This window comes from Megalops cyprinoides, chromosome 8 (genome assembly GCF_013368585.1).
Source record: "Megalops cyprinoides isolate fMegCyp1 chromosome 8, fMegCyp1.pri, whole genome shotgun sequence".
NCBI lineage: Eukaryota > Metazoa > Chordata > Actinopteri > Elopiformes > Megalopidae > Megalops > Megalops cyprinoides.
Genome location: NC_050590.1, coordinates 37,457,221 through 37,481,594, shown reverse-complemented (window position 1 = coordinate 37,481,594; position 24,374 = coordinate 37,457,221). Strand labels below are relative to the sequence as shown.

Sequence of the window (24,374 nt, the reverse complement as noted above, 5' to 3'; positions counted from 1 at the left end):
CCTGTCAGTTAAGAACAGGAAACTGAGGCTACAGTGGGCACAGGCTCATCAAAACTGGACGGTAGATGATTGGAAAAACATTTCCTGGTCTGTCAAATCTCGATTTCTGTTGTGACATGCAGATGGTAGGGTCAGAATTTGGCGTAAACAATATGAATCCATGGATCCATCTGCCTTGTGTCAACGGTTCAGCCTGGAGGTGGTGGTTTAATGGTGTGGGCAACATTTTCTTGGCACACATTATGCACCTTAATACTAATTGAGCATTGTTTAAATGCCACAGCCTACCTGAGTATTGCTGCTGCCCATGTGCATCTCTTAGACCACCGTCTATCCATCTTCTAATGGTTACTTCCAGCAGGATAATGCGCCATGCCACAAAGCACATGTCATCTCAAACTGGTTCCAGGAACATGACAATGAGTTCAGTGTAGTCCAATGGCCTACACAGTCACCAGATCTCAATCCAATAGAACACCTTTGGGATGTTGTGGAACGTGACATTCGCAGCATGAATGTACAGCTGACAAATCTGTAGCAACTGCGTGATGCTATCATGTCAGCATGGAGCAGAATCTCTAAGGAATGTTTCCAGCACCTTGTTGAATCCATGCCACGAAGAATTCAGGCCATTCTGGGGGCAAAGGGGTGTCCTATCCAGTATTAGAGAGGTGTACCTAATAAAGTGGTCACTGAGTGTATATATACATATATGCATTATATTCAAAGGGGACACAGGGGCTTCCCTCTCTGTTTTCTAATTTGAGGGTTGCTTTTAACTTGATCAAAAATTATTGTGTTGCAAGTTTATCAAAACCTGTGTTCGCACAGGCTCAATTAATGCTACTGTATGGATGCACAGAGTAATTAATCGTAAGTGTAACAGGGAATCAATGTTAATTTTGATAGGAGCTTCTCCGACCGCACTGTTTGTTCAGTGCACGCGCATGATGTAGAGTTAAACAGAAGACAGTGGGGTACGTGATGAATAGTGGTAACCTGACTGTAGAGTTTAATCACAACCCAGTGGTTTAAAATAGAAGATATTTTCTGTGTTAGCACATACTTGATCTGAAATAACTTGTTTTCCAGGGGAGAATCCTTCCTGGCAGAGCCACCCTGGTGCCTGATTCTTCTGCCGATTCTGCAGTCCCGTTCTTCCTGCGGGTCTTCAGGGTGATACGCAATGTACCGCCTCCCATCCCCTTGGCCTGATAATACACCCTTTAAGGACAGGTCATGTACCCTCAGGTTATGACCTGTTTAGTCCTAGAAGCAAAACTGTCTTTATGCAAGTTTTGCTGAGCTCACCTTTCAAATCAGCGTGTTCTGTGGTGTTGGGCGGGCAAAAGATAGGAGGCCCATTGCTCCTCAATATTGTCAACCGCAACTACAAATTGGCATGAGGTTATCTTGCCATTTTACATTTGTACAAAAGCACATTGTTGTTGGGACAGATTTACAGGGCACCTTCCACTTAACACAAGGTTGCTATATTGCACTTGACATTGAAACCCAAAAAACCAAAACCTGGAAAAACAATCACATTTTCAGAGATCACCCACCTTTAATGACCCTTTAATTCCATGTAATCAATGCCTTTATTTACTATTTCAGTTAAAAACACCAAACATAATGGATTTTGCTTCAGAAACAAGACAAAGTCAACATTTTCTATGTATTGCTATTATTATCCAATTATGTAGTGTAAAAAAAAACATCAATTTATTTTTTGATAAATCATAAAAAACTCTGGTCAAATGGGGAAGGGTGACCGAACAAGTCTGCTACTGAGCTGATGTCAACAGAAAACCTTTGTGTTTAATGACAACTATCAAAGCAAGACATTCAAAACCCTGCACAGCCAGAGCCAGAATCATTATAGGGAAAACAAAGTCAGTGTTGAAACCACTGCAGAGTCAGTGCCAAAACACTACTGATTTCTGTTAACCATGCTTCGTTAGAAAACATCAAAATAACAATTTTGATGATAGCCTGTACAACACATATTTTACAGTGTTTCACAATATTAATCATTACCCTTACATCTATAGTTACATGGGCCTTAGTGCAACACAGCTCAATTCTAGCTCTATTTAGTCAGCAGTTTATTGCACATCCCCTGATTTCACAATCTGGTGAAGGTCTTTGTCGTTTAACTATATATGAAATCTATGTGGTCTTGTGAGAGCTTCAGTGCCACTAAAGAAAACCTTTTCAGTTCAATCTATTTTCCATTTCATTTGTCCAACCTCAGCTGTTGGTTCTCTGTACACTTCACATCCATTTAGTGCAAACAGGGGAGAGTACGTATGTGATGGATATTGCACACTCCTGTTGCAGGTTAAGTCAAACATTTTGTATCTAGCTGTTGGCAGCATTCCTTGGCACTGGCAAAGGAATGAATGGGTATTTTAAGAAATATAAAAGGCCCAAAATATCCTGCTTCTAACAAGAAAATATTCCAAATAGCAAATAAGCCTATAGGGGTCAGTGATTCAATTGACTGGAGGACAATTAAACTGCTAAACACCACTTGGATAAACATTTCTTAGAAACAGATTTATGTTTTCTATTAAAATTATTCATGACAGTAAATTTAAACTAATCACTAGCACTCTGATGCTCATTTTATAAATTCTCCTTCAACTAGCTTTCAGAGCAAATGTGACCCACAAACTGTACATATATTCTTCTTGCTTTTCCCCCCTTATGCAGTCTTGTTTTTGGAATCACTGGCTTTATGTTGTAATAAGCTCGTCACCACATCTCAACCTCTGCACCTCTGAGCAACTCTCAGTAGCCTGGGAAATCGCAGGGTGGCTGAGAACAGTGAAACCAGCAACCCCCGCCAACAATACCCACTCCCATCCCAGGCGGAATAAGGGTAATGACACAGCTGGGGTGGAACCCAGGCCACAGAGCTTGTGCTCAAAATTTTACCTATTCATGATACTGGTGCCACCAAAGAAATTGAAACGAGGTAAAACCTTGTGAAAAAAGGAACCACAAAAATATTTAAAAAATAAAACAAAATAAGCAAAACAATTCTATGATGTTATTCTGACAGGAGAGATATTAAATTGTCTACACTTTGGTAAACTTGCAATTCTAGCAAGAGTCTCTTCCCTGTAAAGTGCTAACTGTTGCCAAGGATAAATAAATGTCAGAACCTGAGTAGAACCAGATGTCCTTTTTAAAATTCCATCAAGTTTGAATAATTTCCCTCTTGTATTATGATACACAAAATCATTTTCACAACTCCTTCAAATAAAGTATGTAAGATGGTATCTGCATTAAGCTAAGAATTTCTAAGTTAATACCACCAAAAGAGAGAAAAAAATCTCCATAAACTACGCTGCAAAATCACAGAAACATAAGGGATGGACTTTTAAGAAGGCTACATCACTCACCACTCACCACAATCAGGGAGCAACTATGGTGACAATATTCACAGCATGCTTAATTCTTGGAACAGGATTACAGATTTAAAATATGGATCTGATGTGTGAAAGAGGATGAGTTTCAGGCCATGCAATGCAAGGTTTCAGCCAACACAATTCTGACAGTCTGCTGCTTCCCCCTGTGGTTGTGGACGTGGCAGTGCAGGCAAGGCAGGTGGGTGGGGCTCAGACAGAAGGGCATGGCTATGCATGACCATGGGGAAGACTTCAAGAGAGAGCGGGGCTGCATGAGGGGGTGGGGCTCTAGTCCTCACAGCCAAGGAGCTCCAAACGCAGCGTTATGCGCTCGTGCCACTCCCACGGGATCACACGCACAAAACGGGCGTAGAAGGGCGGCTCAAACACATTCCTTTTGTGCACATTGTTGTCACTGTTGCCTTCAAAAACCTGGAAATAAAAACAAATAAAAGTCAAAAATATACTGGCAATCAACAGTAAGGACCAGGTGAATAAAGCAAATATATCAGGAAGCAAGGCATGCCGATTTAAAGCTTTCAATTTAACAGGTTATTTTCACATACCCATCTGGTCCTGACCATCACTCAGCAAGAAGGTAAATGATGGGGGGTTAGCACATCACAGGAAAACCCTCCCAGGATGCCAGTCACTCTGAGTAGGGTTCTACACTGACCTTGTCTGTCCTTGTGTTCTCATCCTTCACCACACTCCAGGACTGTCCATCATCACTGTACGTCACCTTGTAGGCAGACACAAACTGCACCACTCCAAAGTCTTTGGCTCCCTGGGTGATGATGCCTGTCACACGCTTTGGGGTCTCCAAGTCCACCTGTCATATGAGGGCAAGGAGAGGTGGGGCAGGGCAATGCAGGGTGTGAAAAAGCAGAAATGATTTTAAGAAAGACTGAAAGCAAAGGTATTCTTACTATATGCAGGCATGTCCCCTACCCACTGAACCCAGACTGCTAAATGTGGGTGTGTCTCCACCTAAAGAACCCAAATTGCTAAATGTTGGTGTGTCACTCCCTACTGAAATTGGATTCCTAAATGTGGGCATGTTTCTACCTACTTTACCTGGACTGCTAAATGCGGGCATGTCTCCACTTACTGAACCCATACTGCTAAATGTGGGCGTGTCTCCAGCTACTGGATCCAGACAGCTAAATGTGGGTGTGCCCTGCTCCATGCTACTGACAGTGTGCCCCTACCTGCAGCCACTCTGTGCGCTCATTGGTGGCTGGCGACCAGGCATTGGTCTTGCCCTGCTTGTCCAGACGAGCGTAGTGTGGGTGCCAAGTAAAAGCATCAATACCCCAGGTGCGGAAGGTGCTAGATGCAGTGAGCTGCCTGTCTGAGATCAGGCGAGACTTCACACCCAGAGGCTCAGAGCAACCTGTCATGTTTAAATACACTGTGAACAAGACACCAGGGGGAGAGAGAGAGAGAGAGAGAGAGAGAGAGAGAGAGAAAGAAACAGCATGATAGACAGAGCGCAAGCACGGGCGCATGCAAACACACAGATGAGGGCAACAGGCAGTAATGGCGCATGGGAGTAAGACATGCATTGGCATGGTGAGCAGAGCAGTGGGCGACAGGCAGACGCAGCATGCAGCAATGCATGCTGGTGTGTACAGAGACTGGCCCTCATCCTGCACATCCTGCAATCATGTGACCTAATAACCTAACTACTGTTTTGCCTGGGCCTGGCATGTTAGCACAACGAATCTGCCTCCAGTCAGTTAACTCTAAGAACTGCAATTCAGGTAGAACAGACAATATATACAAAAACTGTTTTAGAGCTCAAAAAAGAAATGCACTTTGCCCACTTAACATCAAGCAAGGACATTGACTGGGAAAGCCCCTGCTGTTTTGCTGTTTCTCTAAATGCATGACACATTTAACTTTCAAAGAAGAATCATTTCTGGTGACTGGGGTCTCAGCTGTGGTCAGTGAGCCAAGAGAACCCCATGAATGAGCCAACGAGAGATGCACACTGCAAGACTGAGTCAATGAGAGATGCATTGCACAAATGAGCCAACAGGAGACAGAGAAAACACAGAAGAGGAAATAAACGAGAACTGCACCTACTAGCCAATGAGAGAAGCACTGCAAGGATAAGTCAATGATAAGTCATTGCTTAAATGAGCCAATGAGACAGAAATGAGTCAATGAAACACAAATGAGTCAATGAAAGTGAGAGAAGTAATTCAGGACTTTGCCATGTGAGAGACAGTCAATGTGACTGTGTACATTGAGGCCCATAAGTGGAACAGATTTAGATTCTACTGGAGCGCTGATCACCATCTTCTACAACCCCTGGCAAAAATTATGGAATCACCTCGCTTAAAGGATGCTCACCCAGCTTTTTTACTTCATAGCAAATAAACAACTCACAGACATGACACAAAACAATTCTTGTCGAATAGCTGAACATTCTGGCTTTGTGAAACATACACTATATGGACAAAAGTATTTGGCCACACCTGTTAAATATTTAATTCAGGTGTTTCAATCAGACCCGTTGCCACAGGTGTATAAAATCAAGCACCTAGCCTTGCAGTCTCCATTTGCAAACATTTGTGATACAAAATGGGTCATTCTGAAGAGCTCAGCGACTTCAAGCATGGTACTGTGATAGGATGCCACCTTTGCAATATCACGGTTCGTGAAATTTCATCCCTGCTGGATATTTCACAGTCAACTGTAAGTGATATTATTAGAAAGTGAAAGCGTTTAGGAACAACAGCAACTCAGCCAGGAAGCGGAAGACCACGTAAAATCACAGAGCAGGGTCAACGACTGCTAAAGTGCACGGTGCATAAAAGTCACCAATGCTCTGCTGATTCCATAGCTGAAGAGTTCCGAACTTCCACTGGCATTAATGTAAGCACAAAAACTGTGCGGCGGGAGCTTCATGGAATGGGTTTCCATGGCCGAGTAGCTGCATGCAAGCCTCACATCACCAAGTCCAATGCTAAGCATCGGATGGAGTGGTGTAAAGCACACCGACACTGGACTGTGGAGCAGTGGAAACGTGTTCTGTGGAGTGACGAAGGGAGTCACGCTTCTCTGATTAGCAGTCAAATAGGTGAGTCTGGGTTTGGCGAATCCCGGGAGAACGTTACCTGCCTGACTGCATTGTGCCAACTGTGAAGTTTGGTGGAGGAGGGATAATGGTATGGGGCTGTTTTTCAGGGTTTGGGCTAGGCCCCTTATCTCCAGTGAAGGGCAATCTTAATGCTTCAGCATACCGAGACATTTTGGACAATGCTATGCTTCCAGCTTTGTGGCAACAGTTTGGGGAAGGCCCTTTTCTATTCCAACATGACTGTGACCCAGTGCACAAAGCATGGACTATAAAGACATGGTTTGTTGAGTTCAGTGTGGAAGAACTTGACTGGCCTGCACAGAGCCCTGACCTCAACCCCATCGAGCACCTTCGGGATGAACTGGAACGGAGATTGCGAGCCAGGCCTTCTCGTCCAACATCAGTGCCTGACCTCATAAATGCTCTACAGAATGAATGGGCACAAATTTCCACAGAAACACTCCAAAATCTTGTGGAAAGCCTTCCAAGAAGAGTGGAAGCTGTTATAGCTGCAAAAGGGGGACCAACTCCATATTAAAGTATATGTATTTGAATACAATGTAATGGTCAGGCATCTGAATACTTTTGTCCATATAGTGTACTTCAAACAAATTAAATTATTTTAATTAATGGCATATATTTTTCCAGATCAAGTAGAGAAAAAAAATCATGGAATCACTCAATGTTGAGGGAAAAAATTATGGAATCATCAATAAAAAAATCACAATTAGTACTTTGTTGGGCTCGGGCTTTTATGATGGCCTGGATTCTTTGAGGCATGGACTTCACTAATGAAAAACAATATTCTCCATCAATCTGATTCCAACTTTTTTGAATAGCGGTTGACAGATCAGCTTTGCAGGATGGAGCCATGTCATGGACCATTTTTTTTTTAAATTTCAACCATAAATTTTCAATCGGATTGAGATCCTGACTGTTTGCTGGCCATGTCATTGAGTTGATATGCCTTTCCTGAAGAAAAGATTTAACACTCTGCTCTGTGGCAAGATGCATTATCATTTTGAAAAATGACTTCATCATCACCAAACCTATTTTCTATCGATGGAATGAGAAAAGTGGCCAAAATTTCAATGTACAGCTGTGCATTGACTGTTGAGTTAATGATTGCCATCTCTCCTGGTCCTTTACCTGACATGCAACCCCATATCATAAATGAAGGGGGAAATTTGATTGTTTTCATCAGAAAGTCATCTTTATATGTTTCATAAGAATGGTACCAAACAAAAGTTCCAGCATCATCTCCTTGGCTAATGCAGATTTATGATTCATCACTGAATATCACTTTCATCCAATCATCCACACTCCATGATTGCTTCTCGTGTAACCTTGTTTTCTTCTGTTGAGGTGTTAGTGCTGGTTTTCGTTTGGCTTTTCTGTATGTAAACCCCATTTCATTCAGTCCATTTCTTACAGTTCTGTCACAAACATTGACTCCTGTTTCCACACATTTGTTTTTCGTTTGTTTTGTTGTGCATTTCCTATTTTCAAGGCATACTGCTTTGAGTTTTCTATCCTGATGTTTTTACATCTTCTGTGGTCTACCCATATGTTTTACTTTTATAATCTTCCCATTTTTTTGTACTTGCACCAAATTGTAGACACAGCTCACTGGGAACAACCAACATCTTTTGCCACAGTCAGCGTTGGATTTCCTTCTTGAAGGAGTTTTATAATCCTTTCCACTGTTTCAGTTGACAACTCTCTTGTCGGTGCCATGTTTCCTTTCAATTAGCCAAGTCCAACAGCTTGTTAAGGTCTGCAAGCACTCTCTAGTAACTGCAGACTAATTTGCATTTTTGGACTTGTGCTGGTATTTGTTTTAGAAAGGAAAATTACAAGGTGATTCCATAATTTTTTCCTCAACATTGAGTGATTCCATAATTTTTTCCTCTACTTGATCTGGAAAAAATATGCCATTAATTAAAATAATTTAATTTAATTTGTTTGAGGTATGTTTCATGAAGCCAGTATGTTCAGCTATTCAACAAAAATTGTTTTGTGTCATTTCTGTGATTTGTTTATTTGCTATGAAGTAAAAAAGCTGGGTAAACATCCTCTAAGTGTTGTGATTCCATAATTTTTGTCAGGGGTTGTATCTCAGTTAAATATGCCATTTATTCATTCATATAAGAGCACAACACTACCCAGTGTTGTGTCCAGTTGCTGACACCCGTTCTATGCAAGCCAAATCCTACAGCTCAGACCTATGTTCCAGTCTCAGTCATGCCGTTCACTGACAATGGCCAGGACCAGGGGCATCATAACACAGTTGGTTTCATTGTGGCAGACTTAGGCGGGTTTTGTAGGCATGGGTCTCTGCCCCTCTTGGATGAGGTCAGTGAGCAAATCACTGTTTGCTGCAGTGCACTCTGGGACTTGTAGTGTGAAATATAGCTACTGGCAGGAGTGTATCTGAAGATGAAATTCATCTTGCTCCTAGAGAAAAGACTAGTGTAGTACAATAAGTTAAAGAAGGAAAACAGCACAAAGAAAATATAAAGAACAACTCCTTGGCCTGGCTCTTGGCTTATTATGTACGTGTGCAAAACATAATCAATCCTGATTCCTCTGAGAGGTTGAACATGGGAAGTTCTCCTGTTATGTGTGGAATCTAAGGGGAACCTTCCACATAGATATTGGGATGGAAAAACCATTTTAATGAAACCAAAGCAGTCTTATCCAAAAGAATAACCTAAGAGCTACTCACAGTCTGAATGCTAATGAACCAAACCTGTGACTTCATTGGTGACTCCTGACTGTGAGATAACTTCCGCAAGAGCGGCCATTGTCCCTGACTATGACAGGTGTGACAGAGCGGTCACTGTCTCATAGTCTGTCCCTGACCATGAGAGGCCTGAAAGAGTGGTCACTGTGCCTGACCATGAGAGACCTGAGACAGCGGTCACTGTCCCATGGTCTGTCCAAGAACATGACAGGCCTGAGAGTACGGTCACTGTCTCCTGGTGTGTCCCTGATCATGAGATGGCCTGAAAGAGCAGTCACTCTCCCTGACCATGAGAGGCCTGAGAGAGCAGTTACTGTCCTTGCACATGAAAGGCCTAAGAAAGCTGTCACTGTCTCTGACCATGAAAGGCCTGAAAGAGCAGTCACTGTTTCATGGTCTGTCTGTCCCTGACCATGAGAAGCCAGACAGAGCGGTCACTGTCCTTGAGCATGAGAGGCCTAAGAAAGCTGTCACTGTCCCTGACTGTGAGAGGATTGAGAGAGTGGTCATTGTCTCATGGTCTATCCCTGACCATGAGAAGACTGAGAGAGTGGTCATTGTCCTTGACCATAAGAGGCCTTAAAGAGCGGTCACCCTCCCTGACCTTGACAGCCCTGGTAAAGTGTTCACAATCTCTGACTATGTGACTGCTTTACTCAGGTGTGTCAGTGTCTGAAGAGGAGAAGAAAGTCTTTACCATTTAGCTCACAGCCCACCAGTTCCATGCGCAGCGTGCAGGCCTTGCGACAAACCAAGGGGATGATGCGGATGTACTGAGCCACGATTGGAGGGTCAAACATGTTGGTCTTGGTGCCATCGTTATCCACGTTCCCTACAAACACCTGCGGAAACAAAGAATAGCAGCTACCACACCACCTTACCCCAGACTAACATCTGAGCACCTTACCCAGAGACTGACCCTACACTTGATTTGGCCTCCAATGGGCTCCAGTTTCTAGCATTAAACTCTCCATTTAGATTATAGTGACAGGTACACTCCCTCAGGTGCTGCACCTTGTCCTTCCTCTGGCCCTCGCCTCTGTATATGCCATAGGTCTTGCCATCGTAGCTGGATGCCACTTTGAAGGCTTTGATGAACTCCGCGGTACCCATGCGACTGGCACCCTGTGTGACAATGCCTGTCAGTCGCATCCTCCTCCGCAGGTTGATCTGCAGCACACAGAGTGGCAGGTCAGTCACAGAAATCACCACCAAAGTGCTTAGTATAGGCGAAATGCAACTACTCACCAGGATGGCTTTAAGGGGCAATCTTTCATAACAGTCCAAAGTGGATCCATATTTCAATAGTGGTTTTATCTGTGTACAACACTGCGGATAATGCTGCAGTTTTCCTGTTCCACTGACACACACACACTCATGCACACACATAAACACAGGCAAACACACATACCCATGCATGCACAGGCACTCAAGCACACATACACACATACATATAGGCACACACACAGAGGCACACAGGTACATTGCTTGCTTGCGGTTGTCCATCGTATCCGATGATGACGTCCACGTCTTTATTGGTGAGTTTTCTGGTGGCTGAAAAGTCCTATCCTGGATCCACAGGTTCTATTGCAAATGTGGCATGTGCATGAGGTGTTTGGGGCAACCGTGGCTGTGCCTCCCCTGAGCCTCTTCTGCTGTTTCCTGGCTATCCACAGTGAGTGTGAAGCGTCTAGTGCAGTAGTGTAGAAGTCTAGAAGTGCTTGTAGTTATTGCATGTTAGTGCATGTTAGTGCATGCTGCATGCTGCTTTCTGCTTGCAACTTTCTACTTACAACTACCGCTGCTGGCTAGCCCCCTCTAGGGGTGAAAAGAGGAGCCGAGTGCGTAAATCTCCCCTGCCAGTACACAGCATCTCCACCACCAAGACTACTGTAGTGCCTCCTCGTGGCCACACACGGTAACTGGGCTCTTTGTGGACCCAGGCTAAACTACAGGGGATCTCGGAGCAGCAGTGGGCCCTAGAGACGCGGTGTGCAGGCCCACCATAGTGTGGACACGCCCTGATGCCCGTCAACCACAGCCCCAACTATGGATAAATAGTCACACTGCCTTGTGGGTTAGCGTTTTAAGGCAAGGCTAAGGGAGCACACCCTGACAGAAAAGCACTGCGCTGGTGGTGCGCAATAGGCGGGTCTTGATAGACCAAGGTCCTGGCAACCTCCTGCAGCCAAGATGAAGGACTGGTCGTCCTGGGTTTACCCATGCCATTGGGTTTACCTCATCATGGCGAAGATAGTGCTACTGGGAATGGTGCACCCCCTATGGCACTTTAAACACTTCCTCGCGCAGGTCTCAACCTCTGACCACACAGGTACATATACACATGCACACACACATGCTCACCTCAATCCAGGGGTTCTTGTCATGGGGAGCTGCAGTCCAGGCATTAACAATGCCCTTGTTGTTGAGCCGGGCGAGCTCTGGGCCCCAGCGCTGCAATCCCAACATGCCATAGTACACAGAAGAGGCGGAGATCTGGGACTCAGCAATGCCCCCACCTTCCATCCCCAGCAAGGAGATACATCCTGGGGACCATAAAAAGAGGGGGAGACAGGGGAAAAGAGAGAAAGGCTCATTCAAAATGTTTCTATTCATTGTTTTGGTCTTTCCTTTCCCCATATGTATACTATATGTACCATATGTATAATATATATGTATTCTGAGTAAAAATGATGGTTGCACTTTAGTGACAGGAATGTATGTGTGTCATACCAATAAAGCTCATTGTATTGAACTGACAGAGAAGGACAGAGAGACATAGTTACACAGAGAAATACAGCTAAAGAGAAATACAGATATACCCAGACAGAGAGAGAGCAATCAGAAGACACAAGATGGATGGAAGGACAGATAAAGAGGGAGGATACCCATTAAAACTGCCAAATTCCGACTGTGTATTCATCACCCTAATATCCTTTAGATGGGCATGTATGACATATAAGACATTCATAGGATATTATAATTATGAGGAGAGGGGTTGGCAGGTGATACATTTGGTGCAGATCCATGAATTACAAGAGTCCGGTCATTTCTGTTCCAGTTTTAGTTTTGGAAAAATGTATCTATTCTTGACACCAGGCACCATGTTAACTGGTAAGCATCATTCTTCCTGCATTTGTCATGGGTCATTGAGTGAAATGTCACAATTAAACAGTTTCTAGTGACCTATAACTCAGAGTCTCCCTGCAGGAATAGCAGGAGCATTTCCCCCAGTTACCCCACCAGGTGCAGAATGTGGGCTAGAGAGAAAAGAGCAAATAACCAGTTACTACGTGTGTGAGGTATACAAAGTTGGACAAGTAATAGCAATGGTTCATTCAATCACCACTAGAAAAGTAATATATAACACCGTTGACTCTGATATTTTCATGGGTACTAGCAGGCTAGTAAATGAATATACTGTTACACTGTGGCCTAAATAGTATCTGATGAAATACTATTTATACTACACTAGATACTATTACATACATAAACAGAAATAACAGAAAAGATTCAAGCCCTATCATGGGTCACTATTGCAGGATGTAAGGAAGATGAAGAAAATATATAGGAACTAATTGGGGAAATAAAAAGTAACCAGAGCATGAAATTCCTAACTACTTTTATTGGATCATGAGATACATGCTGGGCTATTACCAGCTAACATGACATCCAGTGAAACACTTAGCAAACCATGGTTCCACCATCTGTTAGTCTGGTGGAAAGACTTGCCACCAGCTGGCTCATCGATATCACTCTGAGCTGTAAACCGGCTTTCCCCTACAGTGTCTCTCTGACCCCCCCAGCCCAGATGATGAAATGATGATGATGAAATCACGCAGGAGAGGGGCAAGGCTGTAGCTCGGTGATAGAAGAAACTGATTGGTGCTTGTGGTGTTGGGGCAGGGGTGATACTCACGCAGTTGGCAGTGCTTCCCAACATAGGGGGAGGAGCACCTGCAGTTGTAGTCCCCATCCAGGTCGCGGCACACACCTCCGTTCTGACAAGGCTGTTTTGCGCAGTCATTCACATCTACAGAAACACAGCACTCCATTTCCATACTATTCGTACACCACAGGACACACTCAACAAAAAACATGCTTTAGCCTGGGTATACTGTCAGATCCACATACAGTAACAAATTTAATGTATTTTCAAATACATTCCAGATTTCAAACACTCTGCATTGGATCCATTTGATTTTTTTAATATGAATACTTAAAATGTAATATAAAATATTTGAAAATGCAGTGAAATTAGCTTTTAGTGTTTCAGATATATTTTCAAATAAAAATTATTTCATTCAGATATACTGTATGTTGTGGAATGTGGAATGACAAATGTTAATCATGCACACATCTATATGGAAATATATATGATTCCACCTCTATAGAAAATATCATTTTCTCACATTTATAGCCATATAAGTGATTGCAAAGCCATGTCAACCAAACAAAATATCACTGTGCAGCAACTGCAGTCAGTACTGTGTGAAATGTACATGTGAAACATATTAGCTCCTTATTCTGAAGTGTCTGGAATGCAACCACTATTTGATTTTAAAAAGATATAAAACTTTACTTCCCCTGACCATTTTCTCTGACCACACCATCAGCTCCTGGTTTCAGTCCCTGTACACACTCTGATGTCCACTAGAAGGCATTGTTGTCTTTCAAATTCTTTTTGGCATTTGGCAGTTCTTATCACCCTGTTCTGTAGTCAAGTGGTTGGATCATCATGTTGTACAGCAAAAATAAGTAAAAATATGCAGGACCATCACAACAGAGTGGTGAAAACAAGTTTAGTCTATACTGGTAGCATGAAGTCCAATATATAAAATAAACAAGTCTGATTGCCCCCCTGAAATGACTCAAGTGAGTTTCAAAGGAAAATGCACTGACATAATTTTCTCTGATCAGAAAGCCCTGACTGTGACCCTTATATCTGTTCTCTTTAAAGATCCAATATTTATCTCATCATGATGCAATCTGTTTATCACAAACAAACCCATGGTTGTGAATGCTCCTAGTTGAGGTCAGTTCTTGTCACTTGCAATAGATCTTTCCAGTGGCAACATGATGAATGATCATGTGTGCCACCAAGCCTTCTGCTGCTGCAGGGGGGACAGGTGGTGACTAACCTGGAGAACAAGGTAAAACCTGATGTCGTGGCTGTCTTGCTGTTAGACAGAGTGGAGGGACTTCATCTCTCATGAGGGTATGGAACACAATACTGATGGATGAACTGTCATCACAACACAGGCAGCAGAATCACCGGCAGCAAGCGCTTTAATATCATAAACCTGAATGTCCCTGTCAGAGACAGCACCCTGGATCGATAGCTGCTGATGTACATGGGACAGAGCAGAGCATGAGAGCTGAGAACCATCACACACTGGCAAAGAGGCACACACAATCGCCTAGCACTGCCATTCACTTTCCTCCTGCTGTACGCCTGTGTTCACAAATCCCTCTCATGTGGCTATTCACAAAAGCAGCATGAACTGTTCAGTAAAAGCCACAGCCTCAGAATGGAACAGACAGGGGGATGCTGCGATCTATCACTGTCAATATCAGCCTTGCTAGCACAAAGCACAAAAAACAAAAGGCTTAGAGATCTGTATAGCGTATAGTTTTCAGTATAGATTGAGAGGGCTATAGGACCAACATCAGTATGCAGCAATATCATGCAACACCTGCCTGTGGGACCACTATAACGGATCTGAACAGCATATACGGTCACCAGTGTGATTTCACAGTACAAATAGCTGCTTATTTATCCAAACCACTTCTCTTTTTCTTACTTAAAACTGTCATGCCACAACCCGAGGGAACAGAGAACCATGTGTTAGGCTACAGAGTAAAGCACCCTGACCTGGCCTAGACTGGCCTGGTTTGGACTGGCCTGGCCTAGTCTAGAAACCTGAGATGCCAGGAGGAATCACTAAATCATTGTGACAGTGCCCCAGTGGTGATGTGATGCAATGTGAGGGATTAGGTGCCTGACACAAGGGCTGGAGGGCCAGGCCACCCACAAAGGCCCAGGGCACCAGAAAGAGCCAGCTCTATACGTGACTTTTGTCAGATTGCTGGAATGACAGGTGCACACATCTTCGATGTAGGATTGTGGCAGGTCAATTTTGTAATTTTTTTCACTAAAAACACACAAACTGTCACTATCTTGTAAGTCAAGAGGAAAACAAATTAAAAAGAACTGATGATTAACAATTTAGCATGTGGTTAACCAGAAAGCAAAGCATGCAACACTCAGCACATCCACTGCATCACCCAGCAACAACAAATTGCACACACAAATACATACACACACACACAGCCCTGTATGCCACTGTGGCAGAGGAAGTTCCCCTGGGGCTAGAGGGCACACTATCCCACTCCTCTACAAGCAGATTCATTCCCTGCTCGGGTTTAAAAGAGGCTTTGACAAAGTATGAGAACCATAACTGGGTCTACCTTTCATCACAATGCAAACGCTCTGGAAGTGAGCCTGAATCAAGGTCCACAGATGGCAGTTTCCTAACCCATTTCACAGACTAAACAGAGCAGACAGCAGCAGCTGCTCCACTTGTGACTGAATCTAATTAAAGCAGCCACCCACACACCCCCTCCTTTAGCTCCCAGCACTAGTAGCAGTGCTGGGAGGGGGCTATCTTCTGATCAGGTGTGCAGGGCTGCATGTCCACCTGGCTTACACACACACAAACACATACATGCCAAATACGGTTGTTCCCGTTGAGACCCGTGGACACATCCAGAAATAGCTGAACAGCACAACATTGTAAAGAAGAAAACCCAACTGAATTGAAACCAAGCCGGCTCTCCCCATAGCCCAGGGAGGCTTGATGTCCTAAATGACACTGCAATCAATTACTGCAAAGAAAATGCTGTACAAGTCATGGACCACAACTCCCAGAGGTTCAATATGTTACCAGGTGATAGTTTATTAAGCTTTGTAATACCTAGAAAGTAAAGGAGTTGTGGCCTTAAAGGTTTCCTGGCTTAAAACTATAGCATCAATAGACCATGTACCTCTAGTTGTGATTTAAACAGGGTTTATCTGCTTGTTGCTCCAATACTCCTGGTGCAGTGTGGAGGTTTTGGCCATTGGACAATCTGATGGGTTAGACTTCACAATGAGAGCCGGATTCTGCCGACCACAGCCGGTTTGTTTTGACCCCCCAACCCCCCACCCCTCTCCTCAGGGGCTGTCAGCCAACAGAAGTGCAAACACAGACAAGTGGGTGCGTCTGAGTAAACAGAGCTCTGAATTGCTAGAAAACACTAAATCCACCGCTGGTGCTCACAGTGCCCAGCTACCCTGCAAGGCACTAGCTTTTCTGAAATTCACTGTGTGTCAAGAAATCTCCCCTGCCAAGAGTATGGAAGAGCTCCCGTGAGAAACCACTGCATGTGCACTACCAAGACTTTACAGCAGCAACTGAAGGCCTACTCTGCTCCCATAGAGAGAGAGAGAGAGAGAGAGAGAGAGAGAGAGAGAGAGAGAGAGAGAGAGCGTGTGAGAGAGAGAGAGAGAGAGAGAGAGAGACCCTGAACTGTGTCATTTCTGGGCACGTCAGTTATTTTTCTTGAAGACCGCAGGAATGACCACAGCTGGAGGGGACTCGTTGTGCTATTGGATGGCCGGGTGGGGGGGGGGGGGGGGCAGCTTACTGTTCGTGCAGTGGATGCCATCGAAGCCTGGCTGGCACTTGCAGACATATTCGCTGAACATATCCCCACGGCGGGAGTTGCTGATGACCTCGCAAGTAGCATCGTTTTTGCAAGGGTTGGGGCTGCAGGGACCTGGGCACACATTAAACAGTGTCCTCAGCACCAGCCATTGCCAATCAGGCCACCAAACAGTATTTACAACCATCGCAATGAATATTCATACCTAATAAAACATTCATATCACATCTGTAGTGTGCAAAATGTAAATCAGTTAATTACTGGTACTATCAAGTACAGCTAATCAATAGTAGAAATGTGTTGTGGTGTAAGGATTCATATCAATGCAGACTCAATGACACAGCTGTATCAATATTGCATGCAAGAAATGATACTTACCTTTGATTTCTTATTTATTTGTATTCATATTAATGTATCAGTTAGGATGAATGCTTGAGACAACGCTACTGTATGATAAATAACACACTTGATTATCTTTGAACATTCACTGTTATTTCAACAGAATATAATTAATCCATGCTAAGATACACATTTCTTTAAAAGAATGGCATCAATTTAAGGTTATATTGAATCATACTGTATTGAACTGAATTCTTACATAGACAGATAAATAGATCTTAGATAGACAATATATTTCAATACATTGTGTCATTTCTAAGGTACAGATAATGTTATATTGTTGTTAAGCTAGAGGTGCCTCATGAAAAGGCCCTGAAGGATATACACACTGACCATGTACAGCGACTTTCATCTTATCCATCTGCAGTATTATTACAGCTGGATACAAAGAGACACCGTTTAGGTTAAACACTTTGATAGATGGTGAAACTGCACTTTCACACCTTGGGACTGTAGACTGACACCTACTGGTTACAAGATTGGCTCCCAAGCCACTACAGTACCCTGTCATTCTCACCTGTCTCAGTAGAGTTGCAGGTATCTCCAGAGAAGCCGTCGGCACATATGCAGATGAAGGGGGCATCACCCACCCCTGTCACACAGGTGCCCCCATTGTGGCAAACGTTCACCTCACAGTAGTCACCTGGGAAGACAGAAAGGTTAGCACATTAGCATGTTTACCCTGGGCACTACCTGGTGTACTTTGGTAGGCCATCAACAGCATTCCCAATCCCAACACTACCCTCCTCTCAACCCACTAGCTCTCACAGTCAATGATAAAGGATTCAGAAGTGTAACTGGCTGCCATTTTACTGCATGATAAAAGGGCGGCAGTGTAGCATAGTGGTTAAGGAGCAGGACTTGTAACCGAAAGGTTGCCGGTTCAATCCCCGCTGGGACACTGCTGCTGTACCCTTGGGCAAGGTACTGAACCCACAGTTGCCTCAGTAAATATCCAGCTATATAAATGGATAACATTGTAAAGAACTGTAACCTATGTAAGTCACTAAATGTAAAAGTGAGATTTTTTTTTACTCCTGCTCTGCTGAAAACCTTGCTCTGGTGAGAGCAATCTCCTGGACACTAAAACCCATGAAGAGGTTACTCAGGGTCAACCCTTTTAGAAAAACCAAGGAAAAACAACCTCACAGAATCACAAGAGCAGCATCTTGTATCATCTTTGAAAGAAGGGGCACATTTATCTGACCAGTCTGATACACTAGAGCAAACCTGCTGAACTAAGGAGCTGTAATGCCACTCAGGCCTGGCTGGCAAAGCACTTCCTTATCTGATTCAGTCAGCTTATCTTTTCTGTGGAATGTCCTCTGCCCAGGTAAGGCATAGGCCTCATTTAGAGTGTTAGCCTTTAAGGTCAAGACCTGCTCATGTTTAAGATTGGAAAAGCTAAGCCTGCCTCTACTGCAGTACATGAATTTATTTAGTACTCCCACCTTAGCATTTCAACAAATATGGTCTGAATTCTTTCCCATTTTAGGAATTGCAATGGCATAACAGGGGAATGACATCAGTGACCACATTTACATAAGTGACCATATTTAGGGAATTGACTCCATTGACAGAGCGGACAATGTTCAGCAAGGAAAACATTCTTTTCACTTCAAATAATGGGTTTTTACCACACATTATTTATTATTTAATTCCATTTAATTTAAATGATACTCCTACTTGGTAAAACAGATTGAGTTTCTGGCTTTCCCCATTAATGCTTCTTTAAACAATTACAACTGCCAACACTCAACAAACACCCCAGCTGACTGGACTGGGAGCTTTTAAATCCATGTGCTCATGGTGGACCATTCACTTCCCATTAAAACCTAATACTATTCAATGCTGCAGTTTCCTCCAACAGCACAGCTCCCTTGTCATCTACAGGCCTCATTACAAAGTGAAAAGTATGTTTCAGCCCGTGTAACAAACCTTTGACCAGAACTGCTACAATGTTGCAACCATAGGTGGTGTGTAAATATTCATTCGGCACTTTGGAGCAGGATGCACAGAAATCAAGAAGGGCGGCAGTGGTGAAGTTTTAACACCACTGAAAGGACTTGTCTCAATGATACTGCAGGTTTCACTTCAATTTAACAAGAAATAAAAACCTCTTCATATATAGAAATGAAACCATGTCCTGCACGCATTGATTCTTCCTGAAATTAATCATGTGTCTGTGATTTATATTGCTGGGTTTTTTTCATATTAGTTGAATCTACTCTGAAAACGCCTACATTTGAGTAATGGTACCGCAAATGCAATACAAATCATACACTAGATTACAGACTGATGAATTTGGTGAAAGTTATATGCACATCAATAAATCCAAAGAAAGCTGCTTGAATGATTTTCTCTGGGCAGGAAGTACAATTCCCTGATATTTGGTGACTGTAGCACTCATGGGGTGCAGACTTCAACTCAGGAGAGAGCAGGCTTGCTCCCTTGTCCCAACACCATATACATCCAATTCTGCCACTGGCTGGACTAATCAGCTGTCACAACAAGGAGATACAATCACTGATTAAGATCAAAAAGAGACAAAACCGATCAGGGAGACCTCGACTTGACTGGAAAGCTACAGCACAGTGAGGCATGCATTTATCAGAGATATCACACATAAGCCTCGGTGCACATGACAATGCAAACACTCAAGAGTTGTCTGGGGCGGGCAGTTACACAACACACTCCCACTGAGCCTCAGAGGAAGATTTCAGCCACAGCGAACCTCTGATCCTTCTTAACAGCAGGTGGAAAAACTAATGAACAGACAGGCTCCAGGAATCTGCTTACATAAAATGCCGCGCTAAGTCTGTGTGTAACCAAGTTCCTGCCAGAGGCTGGAGACCATGCACCTATGTTAAGGAATAACATCACTGTATGAGTGATGTCACTGTGGTAATACAGTCATGTCATCTTGCGTTTGTTTTGATGTTTGTGCAATGAGCGTGTTAAATTGAAATTCTGTGATTGTGTACAGAGGTTTACCCTGGACTAAGGTTGCCAAACCAACCTGTTCTTTTTTTTGGGCACAGACAGATACATTTCTCCAAAGGAGCTTAGGGCCTGCTGGCTCACTGACCAATAGAACAACCACTAACAACTCCTCTATTCCTGGCATACAGATGGGAACCGTGTTCCACAGAGCACATTTTCAGCACGCACGCATACACACAGAAACACACACAGTCACCACCACCCTGATACCCTACATCCGTTATCATTTACGTGGGAACTTCATGTTCTTGAGCTTTCAGGCACATCACTGAGCACCAAACCTTTTAACAAACCCTATTAGAAGGACTTAGTGACAGGCAGGCACTCCCACTGAACAAGAACTGCAAAAGAATGGCTTCCCGAGACCACCTGCCGACATCACAGAGACCACGCACCCCAACATTCAGATGTCACCAGGGGGAACGTGGCTGAACTTATTCAAGTGACCATTGGGCATGTGAGCCGGGCATATCAATGCCTGTGGGCATGAGCTCAGAGAACGGCAGGAGATTCCAGCACAGCACTCCTTCGCTACTAAAAATAAACTGAGAAAATCATTTTAGTATTACTCGGTTTTGTTTTCCTTCACCCCACACAGGAATTTCAAAGAAAGATTAAAGCCAGATTAAACTCAGCAAGAAACCATGAAAAAGCAGCTCTTTGAAGTTAAAAGCATCAGCCTTTGCAGAAGGTATCCCATAATAAACAATCTTGGAATAGTCCCCACTCCCTAAAGTGCCCTAATGAGCTAAGCACTGGAAACAAGACAAAACAATTGATAATAATTGTGCTGGAATAACCATTTTAGCTCTCACAATGTTCAGTTATTTGTAAATACTCTTCAAAGTAACAGGAAATGTAAGGTGCTTCTCCTTCGGAGCAGGGTGTCATCACATGGACATGGTTGTACGGTGTAGACAACAGCACATAACAACACAGGTAATATATTAAAACTGGACCACATCACACAGGTGGACACATGAGTATATTAAATACAGTTCGGGGCAGCACCCATACAATCCAAGGAAGGCTCACACAAAACCAGTGAACAAGCTAAAGACTTCTTCCCTCCACTTGGCAAATATATCCTTTTCCTGATAAGATCTGAGTTGACCAATCTTTTCTGTCTCATTCAGTGAAACCATACAGCACTAGACGAGAGATGCATGATTTCACCAAGTACAGGAAGATTACGCTTGACTGATCATTTCTGGTTTTGGGTTCTTAGGAGTTTCTGTAGTGTACTTTGGAGAGCAGACCATTTCCTGGTTTGCAGTTGCTGAGCTACACCAACACAATGCAGTTTCCCTTGAAGCACAGTAACCTAGACTCATTGTGACATAATTACTTTTCACAAGCACTATCATTCTCACAGTATGCTGTGACATTATTGTCACAGGCACTATATTCTCAAGAGTATGCTCACTGTGATATCATTATTCTCACAAACACAATCATGCTTACAGTACACTCACTGTGACAACGTTATTCTCACAGACATTATTATTCTCACAGTATCAATGTGTAGAGCATATGTATTTTGCTATTACAGGAATATTTCCCTTCCTATAAAATATCAGTTATACTCATAAAGATTAAGAGGATTGACAAGACTGAAAATAAAAACATTAAAAATGCTCCTATCCTATTTATTATTTCTTTTCACAATGTAAACACAGTGCAAAAGAAGAAACGCTAAAAGAACACAATTTTTCATAAAGACACAAGATTGCAAAGCAAAGTGAATGCAACCAAGACCCTTCTGACACCCTACTTTTTGTAACAAGACGAACCAGGGTGTGCCAGGGGGCAGTGTTATTTAGCATCCTGGAAAAAGGCTGCATTATAATGGCAGGGCACATGCTGTGCACCATGCCCGTCCAAAGCGCCAGGCCTGCAGGGGTGCACCGCGATCCGCACACACGGAGGATGTGAGCTTCCACTTTACACACATATCCTAAGGAACATTAGCGTTAAAAAACCCTACATCTGCACTGTGGCGACACACAATGGGATCAGTAGTATAGAACATATGAAGAAGCACTTAGAGCTCTCAGATTACTGGAGAGGAAAAGAGATAACAGCTCTGACTTCAGAAGCACCTCTCTGCATGACCACATCTGTTGTTTAGGGTTTGTTTCCAACATGTGATTTACTATAGGAGGATGCTGAAGGCGGTTAAGGACCCAGAAAGTCACTCCTGTCCTCCCTTCAGATATAGTTGCACTTATGACCTGCCTAAAAAGAATAAAAAGTCATCAGAAGTTCATTTCAGCATATTTCAATTTCTGGCGGATCACTAAGAGAGAAGTTAAGTTAATAATTAGGAAACAAATGGCTTCAGATCGATTAGTGGTTACTACATGTACTTTCTCTGGGCCTGCGCTTTGTTTTTATTTATTTTTTTTTTTTTTCACTTTGACGGAGGCAGGATGGCAAGGGCCAGTTGGACGGACTGGACGAATGGCGAAGCGCCAAACATAGGAAAGCGAAAAACTCCAGCCCTCTGCCTTAACTGAATGACAACAGACATTACGGGACGAATTGTCCCGGCCTCAAAATCTCATGGGACGCAAACATTTCATTCAATCAAGCCTGTGAAGAATCGCGGAAAAGGGTAAAAAAAAAACAAACACACAAAAAATCAATGTGATCAATATTCTTGACTAAAACTAAAACTGACAAAGACAGGATACACTGGTTACTCCTCTACTAATATCCAGTCCGAAAATAGAATAGCTGTATAATTTTGATAATGTCGCAACAAAATAAGTAAAGAATGGGTTGCCCACTCAACAACTAGCAATTATTTTGCATCTCATGAACAGCAGACCAACTGGTTATTGCACTTAGCCTACCTATCATACCATATTAACATACATTTCTGTAAAACGCTGATACAGCTAATTTATTGGCTGAAGAAAACTAATCCCGATCCCCTGACTTTCCATATAAAAATTTCACTATCAACAAATTTATTTCCTACTCCCACTGTCCAAAACAACATCAGCAACTAGCATTCCCTAAGAGAGGTGGCGTAGTGTTTTGTAAACAGTGAAAACAGGCAAACTCAACAAAGCGGACTTACCCGTCGCTATCCAAACAGCACCAAAAAGTAAACAAGCGGTTAAAAGAGACGCAGAAAACGAGGTGCTTTGAGATTTCATGCTGGGTGCAGTTTCTCACTCGTCTCGTTCCGTACTGTGTACGTTGTATTATTTCCTTTGAGAACACTGCGCTGTTCGGTCTTCCTCGGACAAATTGATACATATAACGGACGGTTGTGGCATTAGCTGGGACGGAGGATTAACAGCAGCACGTGTGTCTGTGCAACTATCCAATTAGAAACCAGTTTTGAATAATAAACCCAGCCAAAGGGAGACGAAAGAGCGGACTCGCTATGTGCGGCGTCACGGGGTGCAGTTGGCCGACAAATAGGGTAAAGAAAATAGACAGCAAAGTAGCATCGAAGAAATAAACAACGACGGAAACACACTCTTCAATGCTCATGCAGATGTTGGCTACATGAAGACCAAGATAACGTGTTTCACGCGAACCCATCTTCTACTAGAAAAGCAATGAGTAGCTAGGTTTAGTTCACACGAACGGCGTAGATGTCAACGACACATCAGTTTTTAGAAAAAGAAGAACAAATTGGCAACCAGTTTGCGTTAAAATTCGTTTTGAACATCGTTTATGATTTAAAAAATGCAATGCAAACAGAACCGCTTTGAGCTCTGATCTTCTTGGCAAATAGTGGTTCTCAAAATCATTAGTAAAATAGATTTAGATGACTGATAATCCCCCTAAATAAAGAAAAACAAACAGTGAGCATCAAAGAAACCAATCTCTGTGTTTGATTCTGAAAGTGCTCTGATTTCGGATAGTCGTCCAAAGTTTTATGCATTCTCCTATAGGCCTATTCGTCGTCATTGTGACCGAGATACAGTACTTTGATTTAGACTGCTGCGCTATTGCCTCGTTAATCAGAGGCGACAATGGTGTAGGT

General features: G+C 43.1%; 1 protein-coding gene across 1 annotated transcript; it reads right to left on the bottom strand.

Moving 5' to 3' along the window:
- Positions 1-1,655: 1,655 nt before the first annotated feature.
- LOC118781881 (lactadherin-like) lies at positions 1,656-23,856 on the bottom strand. Its single transcript, XM_036535012.1, has 10 exons — positions 23,454-23,856; positions 17,880-18,005; positions 16,946-17,077; positions 13,176-13,289; positions 11,621-11,802; positions 10,271-10,426; positions 9,954-10,098; positions 4,631-4,815; positions 4,096-4,251; positions 1,656-3,851 (listed from the first exon to the last, which is right to left on the bottom strand). The coding sequence occupies exons 1-10, from the start codon at positions 23,530-23,532 to the stop codon at positions 3,708-3,710; spliced, it is 1,419 nt and encodes a 472-aa protein (XP_036390905.1). The 5' UTR covers positions 23,533-23,856; the 3' UTR covers positions 1,656-3,707.
- Between the last annotated feature and the right edge of the window lie 518 nt (positions 23,857-24,374).